Raw genomic sequence first — 14580 nt, forward strand, 5'->3', positions numbered from 1 at the left:
CTCCGAGTATTTTGGGCGTGCTCATAGATTATGTTTGTGGCCACGCAGCGGCATGATTTGCGGCTGTTAAACAACCTGAACACATGCAGGGATTGCCTGTTTGTTAGGGAATCCCCAAATCATGCAGCTGCGGGAACTCAAACATAATCTCTTAGCACGCCCAAAATACTCGGAGATCACCTGAGCATGCTCGGAAATCTCGAGTAACGAGCACACGCTCATCACTACTAGTAAGTATTGCAATACTAATTTCTTGCAAATAGATGGGAAAATGAAAAAAAAATAAAATCACCGGATTGCACCTTTGCTTTTGTTTTTGTGAGCCAGCAGTTAGGGTCTAGGGATACACAAAAACGTAACGTCACTGCTACTGAAATAATAATAATCTTTATATAGCGCCAACATATTCCGCAGCGCTTTACTGAAAGTAGATGAAATTCCAGCACAGTATAAAACATTCACATTTTTTGTATCCACTTTTAGTCATAGCTGAATCTAAGGATAGGCACAACCAAAAAGCATAGGCACTAGTGATGAGTGAACGTGCTTAGAGAAGGTGTTATCCGAGCATGCTTGTGTGCTAACATAGCATCTCTGCAAGCAAGATACTGACACATCACTGTTCTCTTGTGGTTAACCATTTCACTGCTTTTAGGTCTATGATTATATCTCTGCTGTTAACTGCTGACCTGCTGCAAGTTATTGATTGCAAACTTCTCTGCTATTAACCATTTTTCTGCCCCAACTTCCAGATTGTCTGTACATCTCCTGGCCCTGTGTGTTTCTCCACAACTGGCTCTGCTTCTCTAGTGCTTCCTGCTAACCTTGTCTGTCTGCCATCCAGCATAACCTGCAGTACTGGTCATCACTGATCAACATGCTGATTGTTAAGTCTCACTCTGTTGCACCATTGCCATTTGTACTTGCACCTCAATCTGACTCATGGTTAGAGCAGTGTTCTCCAACTCCAGCCTTCGAGAACCACCAACAGACCATATTTTCAGGATTTTCTTAGTATTGCACTGGTGATAAATCCATTACCTGCAAAGGCAATAATTCCATCACCTGTGTAATAGTAAGGAATCCTGGAAACATGACCTGTTGGTGGCTCTTGAGGACCGGAGTTGGAGAACACTGGCTTAGAGAATCCACCTCCCCAGGTGAGCCCTAACACCATGCCTGTGACCATTAGGCTGTGTGAGGCACACAGTGGTAATATTGTATTTGTTTATTTTGAGTCAAGTAAACTTTGCTGCAGTTTTTGAACTGTCTCTATGAAGTTATTGCTGTAAGGGGGCGATCATACCTGGCTGCTGATATAATATTTATTGCATGTGACAGACGAGGTCTAATATTATATCATATTTTCATTAAATAGCTTCTACCATGAGTTTTCATCATGTAAAATGTATATATTATTACATGGATATCTTGGATTTCATGAGAATTCTGTATTTTCTTAAAAATACAGTTATATGATCCTGATATCAAGATGAGCATTTCGTGAATCCAGCTAAACCTAAATGCTCATTTCCAAATGATTTTCAATTCAGACAAGAAATCTTTAAAGAGTTTCTGAGCCATTCTGACATTAGTTTTCAAAGTAAGTAAACCAGCCTCATTAGGTCTAAGAGATATTTTTAATAACGCCATGTGCAGTTTAGATTGCATACTTCACCATTATGTAAATTATTTGCTTTAAAATCTGCACTTTTTTACATAAAGGGTCTTTCTTCAGGATAGAAATATGCAAGAAAACAAGAGGGAAAGGAAGGATTCTGCAATAGTGGCAAGAAGGACATGAGAAGACATAGACATTTCTGGACATTTCATCAGCCAATTATATAGATGACCTCAATGAAAAATGATTGAATGGGAGACAGGGAATCAATGACTTTTTGTATGAAGGCTTCATTATAATGCACACGGCCTGGACCAGATGTTTCATAGTCAGTGATTCACTTTCGCTAAGACAAAAATGCTTGTACATATTGATCTGCTGTACAGTGCGTCCTTGTTTCTTCCCTTTAACAGTTGTCTCATCCTTAGTTCTAGAATCCGCAGGCAAACAACACAGCAGAAGGGACATTCTTTTATACTATTGGGTTTTTCTACTTTTTTTTTTTTTTTTAGAAATGACAGTTTTCAACATTACAATTAGAGTAACCATGGTAAAAATGTTTATTTCATAAATCAATAGCACACATGAAAATAAGTAACTTTATAATAGATCTTATCAGATAAATCTGCTTCTGACTCCACCAAGATTAATTTTTCATTTTCAAAATTCTCAGTTTAGGGGTAAAATCTGTGTTCAGTGAATACAGATTTTTACATTACTGAGATAGGAGATGACAGTTGGTGCTCATAAAGTTTTATGGACAAGGGAAGGGGAGGAGTGTTGCCTCTAGCTCCTCCTCATCCTTCCTCTCTCCGTAGAAACTTATCAGCACCAACTGTTATTTTCTCAGTAATGTAAAAATCTGCATTCAGTGAAGACAAATATTTACATTACTAAGTTAGATGACAGCTGATGTTCAAAGTTTTACGGAGAAGAGAAATGTAAGCGGGGGGAGCTCTGCCTCTGGCTCCTCCTCATCCATCCCCACTCCGTAGAAACTCATAGGCACCAACTGTTTTCTTCTATCTCAGTAATGTAAAAATCTGTATTCACTAAAGACCGATTTTACCCCTGAATTGAAAATTTTTAAAATTAATAATCAGCCTTGGTGAAGTCAGAAGCAAATCTCTTTGTAAAGATCTATTTTGTAAAGTTGCCTATTTTCATCTATACTATAAATTTATGAAATAAAAATTGATGGTTAAAAAAAAATTATGGTTAATCTTTTATTTTTATTAAATCAGGAAAATTTTTATCAATTTTATCAGTTACGGTAATCTTTAAACAAATACTGTAGTTTCAGGATATTAATTTTCTATTACGCAATAGATAAACTTGTATAAGTTTCTATTAACTTTTTGTGTATTAACTTTACAGTTTTCAACTTCGCTTATTGAAATTTAATAGGAACTTTCATAATTTATTGCTGGAAGATGAGACCTTATCCAGGTTATGTGATCTTTACAGAGATGTATTTGTTATATTCACAGTACAGTTATCAGACCTTCCTCTTGTAATGATCCAAACAACCACTGACTGTCATATGGACAAGAATCTCTAGATGAACGTCTCAAAAGGACTAGAATTTCATGATACTCTGTAGGGAGAGGTTTATGCTGTATGTGTATATGTCAGTAAGGCAAACTGGGAATAGGAAGGGCGCACAATAGGGCTTTAAATGTTAAAACAACGCATAAACTAACGTGGATCTGCTCACCTAGTGGAGTTGCAACAAAGCAACATGTAACAAACGCATAGATCAGCTGCTGCAAAACAGTCCAAAGGACTGAGAGAAAAAAACATATCCAGGTGAAGTGTCACTGGATATGCTGCTGATAGAATTCCACAAATATTTTTCTTAGACACTTTATTTTAACAGGTTTACAAAGTCAACGCATTTCGAGGTCAACGCGGGACCTCTTCATCAGGACATTTTAATGAAGTATTTTTACATTATCATTGGGTACAGCAAGTGACAGATCAAGAAGCAAGACATGAAAATAAAGGGTAAAACACGCATTGCAAGAGACTTACCAATCTACGAGACATAGGCGTCTTGTCGTCTCCGGGAAGATGCTGCTCCAGTGCAAGGACAATGCAGTTTGCGATGATTGTGGCAAGGATCATATATTCAAATGGAGTAGATGAGCAGTTAAGGAAAATATCAAATCCTGTGAAACATATACATAACTATATATACAGATACTAAATATACAATTAAATGGAATGTGCACAATTGCAAGAACGGAGCATCTATGGAAATATTGGATTTTAAAGAGAACCTGTCATCTGATTCATGCTGCCCGAACCATGGACTGCATGAATCAGAGCCTGGCTGCACTATTGTAGCAAACACTGCCGCTCTGATACTATAAATCTTGAATGACTATTCCGAGGCCTCCAGCTTCTATTTAAACCGATCTCTTTGACAGATGAGTCTCTCCCTTGTGCATAAACACTGGAGGAGACCCAGTACAAAGTCATATGTGGCACTCTTGTAGTGAAGAGTGAGGTGCCCAATCAGGGTATCCAGCCCGTAAATCACAACGTCAAAAAACTTGGCACTCAGATAGAATCCTTATGTGAGAATGAAGTTCCTTTTTATTTTGCATTCATTGTTGCTAAACGTTTCCGGTCCTAATTGGGACCTTCATCAGAACTGAATGTTGTAGGGGAGGAGAAATCCGGGTATGATAGCGCGTGGTGCTGCGAGCTGCGTCGCTGTGGTAAGAAAATGTTTAACAACAATGAATGCAAAATAAAAAGGAACTTCATTCTCATAAAACAATTCTGAGTGCCAAGTTTTTTGACATTGGAAGAGACCCGTCAGTCTAGGGGAGCAGACAGAGGAGAAGATAAAGGGCGCTGGCCTTGGACTACTCATCTGAGACACATAGTCCCCGATCGGCTTTTCAAGGTATACTTTCTTTGAAACACTACAACATTTCAGGGTAAAACATACTGAGCTGCAGCCAGGGTATGATTCATGCTACTGGTAGATCAGTTTCACGAAGTGACTGTCCAAGCGTGACACGACCCAACGAGTGGTCGGTCACAAAGTGGTGAGACTCACAAGGGAACACAGGGACGCAATAAAAACGGTGGGCCCTGCGATAGGGAACGGAGAAATGGACACCTCCTGCACTCACCTAAGGATGTGCCCTAATCTTCCCGACGTCCCTATACAGGTTCTTTCAACCTGTTGCCGAGCTGGATACCTAAGCCCTCACTCGCCCTACACCTATCCCTGGGTAGGGAGTTGGCGAGTGAGAACACTGGTCACACCACTGCACTAATAAATACAAAGGGAAAGAAAGACAAACAAGGTATCAGCAAAAAACTTTTTTGTGCTTCTATGCACCTCACTGCAGAGTAAGGCACCAGGAATGAGTATTCAGCTGAAGAACAATTGCACTCAGCAAACTCCTTCTCCAGCTAGGTTGAAAACCAGAAAGACCTGTATAACCAACAGTCAGCTGATGCACCAGGTGACCTTATGAAGGATGGTGGGAGTGGTCACCACCAACAGCTGACCCAGCAGCGAAACAATGCAATAGCACCAGCGGCCACTGGGGGGGGGGAACTGCATTAACCCCCAATGACCAGAAAGGAAAAAACGTTTTAATCAGAGGAAAACCAGATCTGTCACAGATCCAAACATGGACAGTGACAATCAGGCAGCATACGGCTAGGTGCAGGTGGCTGTAGATTCTTTCATACAAGAGTGTTCCGATTATGCAAGTGACACTCCGATCAGAGTTTGACCAGAGTGTGATCATAGTGTGATCCGATTCTCTTGGATGAGTAGAGGAAAGAGAAAAAAAAATTCTCCATCTTCTCCATTCTGTTAGTCTGTGGAAATCAGACTGCAACCAGATGTCATCCAAGTGCAGTCCAATGTTTCCCATGCACTCCTTGACTTTCATGGCCGAGTGCGATCCGAATATCAAACTCAGGCATGCAGCAATTTTTTTCTTTTGTAAATAGTTTTGGTGAAAAGCTTTTTTTGTGCCCAAGGTGGAGGTTTTAGGATTTGCATGATCATTTTCATGCTCCTTCATCCCCAATTTTCCACCAATTTCTTCCATTCAGTGCTACTTGATCCTTGCCCTCTACAGGCAAATATTCGTTTTATTAGGCATCCATTTTTTTTTCCAGTAACAGACGCTGCTTTCCCGTCCATGCACTTATATGGCTTGTCTACTTTGTCCTTGATTCATTAACCAGTTTAAATCAGTTTTTAACATTTCAAAAAGTAAATCAGATTTTTTTTTTTGTACATATAATAAAAGAAACGAAAAAATAATTGGGCCTATTTATAGACTTTAGATCAGTTTTTCTGATATTTACAATTAACCACCAGACACTTGAGAGTAACAATCTGCTCCGTACTTCGTTTGCTTTAATTAACTACGTGAGCACATTTTTTTTTAACGATTTATTGTTTAACAAAGACCAGCCTGGTAAACATTTTCTACCCAAGGATTTGTTGTTTTTTAGGAAGACTGTGAAATGGTAGGTTAGTGAGGTGTCCCTGCCGTTCTATTTTAGCTAAATAGCACTACATACTCTCGAGGTGTATAAAGAAGCCCTGATGTGTCTCCGCGGGCCTCCTCCTTAAATGCTTAACTCAACTGAAGCTGACAAAATGTCATCAAAACAGGAAGGTAAAACGAGGCAGCTGCCTAGAACTAGCAAAGGACCCAGAAAAAGCACAATGACTGAAAGCAGTAGTAAATATTGTGGGTTTGTTAACCCCTTCACCCCCGGAGCTTTTTCCGTTTTTCCGTTTTCGTTTTTCGCTCCCCTCCTTCCCAGAGCCATAAGTTTTTTATTTTTCCGTCAATTTGGCCATGTGAGGGCTTATTTTTTGCGGGACGAGTTGTACTTTTGAACGACATCATTGGTTTTACCATGTCGTGTACTAGAAAACGGGAAAAAAATTCCAAGTGCAGTGAAATTGCAAAAAAAGTGCAATCCCACACTTGTTTTTTGCTTGCCTATTTTGCTAGGTTCACTAAATGCTAAAACTGACCTGCCATTATGATTCTCCAGGTCAGTACGAGTTCATAGACACCTAACATGACTTGTTTATTTTTCACCTAAGTGGTGAAAAAAAATTCCAAACTTTGCAAAAAACAAAACAAAACAAAATTGCGCCATTTTCTGATACTCGTAGCGTCTCCATTTTTCATGATCTGGGGTCAGGTGAGGGCTTATTTTTTGCATGCCGAGCTGGCATTTTTAATGATAGCATTTTGGTGCAGATACGTTCTTTTGATCGCCCGTTATTGCATTTTAATGCAATGTCGTGGCGACCAAAAAAACGTAAATCTGGCGTTTCGATTTTTTTTCTCACTACGCCGTTTAGCGATCAGGTTAATGCTTTTTTTTTATTGATAGATCGGGCGATTCTGAACGCGGCGATACCAAATATGTGTAGGTTGGTTTTTTTTTTATTGATTTATTTTGATTGGGGCGAAAGGGGGGTGATTTAAACTTTTATATTTTTTTTATTTTTTTCACATTTTTTTTTACTTTTTTTTTTTACTTTTGCCATGCTTCTATAGCCTCCATGGGAGGCTAGAAGCAGGCACAACGCGATCGGCTCTGCTATGCAGCAGCGATCATAAGATCGCTGCTACACAGCAGAATTATAGGTGTGCTGTGAGCGCCGACCACAGGGTGGCGCTCACAGCCACCGGCGATCAGTAACCATAGAGGTCTCCAGGACCTCTATGGTTACAATGTACAAGCATCGCCGACCCCCGATCATGTGACGGGGGTCGGCGATGCGCTCATATCCGGCCGCACGGCCGGATGCGGTAGTTAAATGCCGCTGTCTGCGTTTGACAGCGGCATTTAACTAGTTAATAGCGGCGGGTGATCGCGATTTCACCCGCCGCTATTGCGCGCACATGTCAGCTGTAAAAAACAGCTGACATGTCGCGACTTTGATGTGCGCTCACCGCCGGAGCCCTGCATCAAAGCAGGGGACCCGACATCTGACGTACTATAACGTCAGATGTCGGGAAGGGGTTTTAAAGGGGTTGTCCAGGCTTAGGTTTCACTCTATGGGAGTGCAGACTTGTGAATCCTCACAGCACACAATGTAAGCACTGTCAAGGTTTTCCGATGCAGGCAACGAGATTGAGCAGTCATTCGAACACAAGTATGTGATTTGCAAACTTCTGGCTACATTCCGAAGAGACATGTCCGGCCTCTCTCTCTATTTACTTGTATTGAGTGAATCCATGCATGTCTAGTCGGCACGTGACCTTATGTATGCAAATTGCATACCTTTGGTACTGTGCCTGCCTCCTCCTTTTGCCAGCATGGGAGAGTACTGACAGCACACACACTGCACACTGTGAGGATTCACAAGTCTGCGGTCACACACAGTGACTGCGGATTGAAACCCAAGCCTGGACAACCCCTTTGTGAGGAGCTGGTCACTTACTAATAACTATTGGACCAATGCACGTAGAGCGGAGTCCACGGCTCTAAGGGATGCAGACTTTTTCCAGTACGGAGGATTTGTTGCATCGATATTATTGTTGTGTTTTATTAGAGATTTGCTTGCTGTATTTTATTAGAGAATTGCTTGCTCATTAGTTCAGCCTCAGGAATCAATGTTTCCATTCAGTGACAGTAAGCAGAGGGAGACGTGCAGGCTGGATGTTATGCATACATGAGGCCATACCCAAGATAAGTAATCAAGGAACTCAATCAGTCCATTGTTCTTCCAGCCAGTGGTCCCATTGTGTGGTTGGGGATTGTAAACCCAATGGAGACGTCACTATAGGGGGTCTCTCATGCAGTCCCAGGTGATGAGCTTCTGGAATATTCTTCATTCTTTGAGCTAAAAGCAAATGTTTAAAGGGGAGGGAGAACAAAAAGCTACATGTATAGTCAGAGAGTTGGCAGAGTGAGGTCAAAGGGAAAGGATCTGGTGTGAGGTTCTGGAGAACATGGGTGGATGGCCTATGTAGGTTGGAGATCAGTTTCTGGCTGGGCTAGACACATGTGCTGCTGCTGAGGGATCTGTCATCTGGATTTCAGGAACTTTCTTAAGGACTATTGCTGCTGGGCTTCGGTTGTGTTACCTATCGTCTGGAGAAGCGTGGACTGTGACTGCAGACCACACAAGCAGGAGATACAAATCTTGTAGGCCAACAAAAAGTTGAGAGACAGTGAGTATCACCTGGTACGGAGGTAGTGGGACTACCGGCCCTGGGGAGGGTATCTTGTGGACTGGGGACAATGTATTTTGGCCATCTACCCGAGTTGTTGTAAAACCATGGATTAAAGGAATAAAAAATAGTTGCATTGTTAACCTGACTAGGTGATTATTGCAACCTACAACCTCAGATCCTCAGACCCTTTAAAGTTTTCTTACAGCATTAAGAAGTTTTCTATAAAAAAAGAAAGCTAGTTCTGAGGTCTGCCGCCTGGGGCTGTTTGGTTGTTGCTCAACTATGACATTCACCATGCTTAGTGATACACATACGCAAGAGTTAGTCCTTGAGTCTGTAAGCTAAAATGTTCTTGAAAAGCAGGAACCCCTCTGTCACAATTCCACCCTTCAATATGTCTGGGATGCAGTTACTGACAGCTTAGCAATGCAATCTGGTGCAGGGGCATGCTGAAGCTGATAGTACTTTGATTTACAGCTCAAGTATCCAATCTGGTGCAGGGGTGTACTGAGCTGTCAGTGTTTTGATTGACAGTACGGCCAGCTAATCTGAGACTGGGAGGTTCTGGGCTACCTTCAGGTGTTTCCTATCCCAGGTGATTTCCCAGCTTGGCCGTCAGTTCCAGATTCCTGCCAGAAGTACATTCAGCTCTGTGTGGTTTGCCTCTCTGTGCCTTGTGTTCTACTTTGGATCTTTTTGCTGCCCGTCCTTGGACCTTGTTCGGACCATCCATTTTGCCTGCTGCCTTTGCACTGATCTGCATCCCTTCTGGTATTCTGACTTCGGACCTTTACCTGACTACGCTTTTGTCTCTTCGCTCTGTTTATGACATACCCTCCTGGTTTTTGACCTCGGATTCCTTGAGTGCCCTGACTCACGGCTTGTCTGTGAGAAATGACTCAGCGTCACATCCCCTCTCTGTGTGAAGCTTTCTTTCACAGAGATAACTTCAGTTTGTCTCCTCTCCAGCATACCATGGATTGCAAGTTACAGATAGAGCATCGAGAGGAAAAAAACTGGTGAAAATGAAGAGTATAGCCAGAAATGGTGCCATTCCTAAAGCACAGACATAACACATTATTCTGAAAAAGTTACTTCAAAGCACAGTTACCCTTTAACGAAGAGTTATCAGTAAAATATGTAAAACTCTTTTTTTTGCATGTCAAAGGTATCCATAGCCTTTAACCACATAGGCTACCAGTCTTGGAATGGCTCATAAAAAAAACAGTGAATCCTCCGGTGGGCCGCCCATATGAACAATGCTTGACACATTACCTTTAATGCACAATAAAAAGGACAAAATCAGCATCTCAATTATTTAACAAACTACTACTGCTGAAATTACATAGAAGAGCAACTGTAATCCACATACAGTAGTACCCTGCATCCGCGGCATGTAGCTGAAGAGTGGGCCTCCAGAATGAATGCCACTGGTGGTCTTTGGTACCTCAGTCTGACTCTGGATGCTACTCAAAGCAAATTGTAAATTTCAAGTTTGATGACCTTAATATAATAAGCATGTCACAATGGAATGTCGTCAACAGCAGCTCATAAAGCCATGATTAGTTGTCACTTTGCATTAAAAATTATGCAAATATATAATGTAGCCTTACTGGGAATAAAAATCCAACACAGAGAACTGACAGTATTTGAGTTCTGCAGTTGTAGCCAGAGCTATGAGTATATAAATCAGAGGACTGTAACATAGTAGCATAGATTATCCATTTAACACAATGCCATGAACAGTTCCCTGCAACAAGTATCACTAATTCTGTGCGTGAAACTGTGTTGTCTTACCAGCTACACAACCTCAATCCTGAAAAATTAGGACTTTGCTTATTTTTTGTAAATAAACTATAACATCATATAGATATCAAGCGCTTGTGGCCCCTTCTCCGGTTTTATTTGTCTTCTGTCTGGTATAAATTGTGATATATGCAAATTGTACATCCTGCATAACTTATCTTGATTTGGAAAAACTGGCTTCTAGGCTCTGTGCACGCTGAGCGCCATGTCGGTTGTACCTCGAACACACCAGTAAAAGCCCAAATAAATATGTCAAGCACATACACATATATCCAAGTTTACCTAAAAGTGGTGGAGGAAAGGAGATTTCAGCATCAACAAATCCCACTATATTAGGTAAATGCCAGTTATGCTCAGTACTGGAGTTGCGACTTTTTTAACATTTACTTAATAAAGTGTGATTTTATTGAAGATCTTGATGCTAAAATCTCCTTTCCTCCACTGGCTTTTCTTGGAGCCCCGCAAGTTTCCATGCATCGAATCTTCATATTGATGAGCTGAGGTTTTTTTTCTTTTTTTCCTTATACCTTAAAGGTGTAGTCCAAAACACAAATTAATTTTCATCCTCAATGCCCATTTAATGCCATAATATAATCTATTTTCTAATATACTTCAATTAAAAAGTCCTTATCCTTCCCTAACTACACTATCTATCTACTTTATTTATTTACTTATTTTTTTTTACTACTTCCTTTTTGATTACGCTTCGTTTGAGTATCCTAGTGCATGCTGGCAAGCATCATCAGGGGTCAGTGGCACTGCCCCTTCCCCGAAACAAAGCGTCATCAGTGACCTCCATTTCAGCGGCTGGGCTAGTCCCTGCTCCATTGAACGTGCGTGGGTTGTCAATTCTGATGGATGCTCAGCAGATTCTTGTCACTGTGCGATGTGCACAGTGACAGTGCGCTCTGTTGCAGGCTTTGAACAGAAGTAGTGAGTTGGCAACAGAGCAAACTGTCAGCGTGCGTCATAAGAAAATGAAACCCACTCTATGATATCACAGCAATTTCCCTTACTGTAACCCACTTGTGATGTCATAACATCTTCTTAATAATATTGTACAGCCGTTTTACCATGACATGACGCCAACAACATAGGACTCCTTTGCAAAGGAAAAGCTTTTGGATTTCTAACCTGATGACTGTGGTATGGTAACTATTGAGCTCCTCATTCATTGCTCACCAGAAAATCTCTCCCCAGCACATCACTCCACGATCTCATGCCATCCACCAGACATTAGGAACCGCTATTATTACATTATTAAAAATAAAAGCATAGTCTTTTCTATGCCCACAAAAATAATGAAATATTGATGTACCCTATATCTATGAATGTATACATAGAATTACTCCCCATCTAGAACATTTTGGCATTTCTAGTGGCGCTTGGAAGGGAAATGATATTTGTTGAGTAGATGAAAGAGAATAAACTTTGAAAATATAATTGATAAATTGAATAGATAAAATAACAAAGGCCAAACCATCCAAATGCTAATCCAGACTCCTTGTGGAACATAGCACTTTCTGTGGGTAAGAAATACTGACTCACCAGGTGGTGTCAGGGGCTGACATTTCTCATGCTAATTAGAAGCTGCACCAATCCATTTTATAATTAAGTGGTAAGCAGCAAAGGGAGCATGTGATATAGTGTAATGGTGAAATATGTGTCGCAGACAGAGAAGCGGGGCGATGACCTGAATGTACGGGAACAAATGCAGACCTGAAGTAATTTTAGGTTATGTGCCGTAAAGTCAACTGAAAAGAACGGATATAAGAGCAGATTAACTTCTGACAGAGGTGAAGGCCAGAGGTCAGCCATGTGTGGTTCTCCAGATGACACTACAACTCCCAACAGCCAAAGACCGTCCCAGACCATGCTGGGAACCCGAGTAATCATATACTATGAAGTCAGGTTGAAAACTTTTCCAACAGCTGGATGGTCATACATTGCAGACTTCTAAAATAGACCATAGTCTAAAAATGCCCAGAAAGGACTTAATGACGTATAGATGAGCAGGTGTACTTACGTAGGAATTAGTGATGACTGATGAGGGATAAGGTGTTATCTGAGCATTCTTGGGTGCTAACCAAGTGTCTTCGATGTGCTCGAAAATATGTTCTAGTCCCCGCGGCTGCATGTCTCGCGGCCGTTCGACATGCAGGGATTACCTGTTTGTTAGACTACCTCTGCATGTGTTGCAGCTGTTGAACATCCGCGAGACATGCAGCCGGGGGAATAACACATAATATTTGAGCACGCCGAAGACACTCGGTTAGCACACGAGCATGTACGGATAACGCCTTATCCAACCACGTTCACTCATCACTTGTACGTATTAAAGGGAAAATGTTGCTGGCAGGAGAAACTCAGCACAGTGTGCTTGGAAACATTGATGGCTTATCCTAAGAACAGGCCATAAACTTTAAGGTATGAAAGACCCCTCTTTACCTTCAGTTTGTCGCGCCAAATTACTTACACTATTAGTCGTGTGCGCCTCACTATAGCACGTGTTGTCAACGCCGCGTCTCGGCGGGTGGAGCGCCCGAGCTAGTAAGCTACCAAAATGGATGGTTATCTACGCTCCATACATGCGGAAATATGATGAAAACAAACCCACTTGGGGTCCAATGGACCCCACGTGAGTAATTAAAGGTTCTAACATGCTAGGAGACAATATAAAGGAGCTTCTGGGCTCATTCGGACGTTCGTGATTTTCTCCTTCACAGAAAACGATCCAAGATTTAGCAGTATTTTTTATCAAATTTTCAGCAGAGTTTGCTCAGTGTTAGTTTTTATTAGTGATGAGGGAATATACTCGTTACTCGAGATTTCCCGAGCATTCTCGGGTGTCCTCTGAGAATTTTTTAGTGCTCGGAGATTTAGTTTTCATCGCCTCAGCTGGATGATTTACAGCTACTAGCCAGGCTGAGTACATGTGGGGGTTGCCTGGGTGCTAGGGAATCCCCACATGTAATCAAGCAGGCTAGTAGCTGTAAATCATCAAGCTGCGGCAAAAAAACTAAATCTCCGAGCACTAAAAAATACTCGGAGGACACCCGAGCGTGCTCGGGAAATCTCGAGTAACGAGTATATTCGCTCATCACTAGTTTTTACCATCAGAATTTCACCAATTTTCTCAAATGAAAAAAGTGATGGAGGTTTTTCAATTCTTTCCTAGCAAAGAGTCAGTAAAAAATAGACAGCACATGGATGGCATCCAAGCACTGTCCGATATTTTTGCGCATCCATAGACTAGCATGGTGACTCGGATCAAAATAGGACATGTCTCTATGATTTTATGTGGACTACTTGGTCCATTGAAATACAGGGGCATGTGAAAAGAATGTGAAAAAGACAGATAAGACTCGTACATGGAAAACTGACGTCTGAATGAGCCTTTATCATCATGTGCAGCAACCGATTGTAGACATTTCTATATGGATTATTGCTGCATGGATGCACCCCTAGACTAGAGTCAAACAACTAGAATGGGTGTGTAGTTGGCAATAATGATGCTATAGCTTTATCAGTCCGCACACGCAGCTCTGTATAGATGCTGCATACAAGGCTTGATTTTTTTTATTTCAAATGCATTGAGCAAAAATGTAGAAAAAGTAGAAATATTTTTAAAGAGAATCTGTCAGTAGGATCAACCCTCCTAAGCCGTCTATATGGGCATGCTGGGCATAGAAAGCGGAATAACATGATACCTTGATATTTGCTATCTGATGTCTTATTCCAGAGAAATCCATGTTTTTCTCATGTGTAAATGAGTTGTTCCAGGCTATGGGGAGGACGCTGCCTGGAAGATTCCTGTGCCTCCAGAGATTATTTTAAACAAAAAGGGGAGTTACCAGTGTAATACATGTAACTAACACAGAACAGGAGAAACAAAATTTGTCTTTTTGCAAACACATTTTTTGCAACTCTCTGAGTTCTGCTGTATTACAGCAATAT

General features: G+C 41.2%; 1 protein-coding gene across 6 annotated transcripts in view; it reads right to left on the bottom strand.

Annotated features, from left to right (window-relative positions):
* Positions 1-14580, bottom strand: part of CACNA1E (calcium voltage-gated channel subunit alpha1 E) — a 718540-nt gene that overhangs the window by 232779 nt on the left and 471181 nt on the right. For all 6 annotated transcript variants that reach the window (XM_077276797.1, XM_077276799.1, XM_077276796.1 and 3 more), the window contains one exon: positions 3656-3761. In XM_077276797.1, the coding sequence (XP_077132912.1) occupies positions 3656-3761 (106 nt within the window). The remainder of the gene's footprint in view (positions 1-3655; positions 3762-14580) is intronic.

This window comes from Ranitomeya variabilis, chromosome 8 (genome assembly GCF_051348905.1).
Source record: "Ranitomeya variabilis isolate aRanVar5 chromosome 8, aRanVar5.hap1, whole genome shotgun sequence".
Taxonomy (NCBI): domain Eukaryota; kingdom Metazoa; phylum Chordata; class Amphibia; order Anura; family Dendrobatidae; genus Ranitomeya; species Ranitomeya variabilis.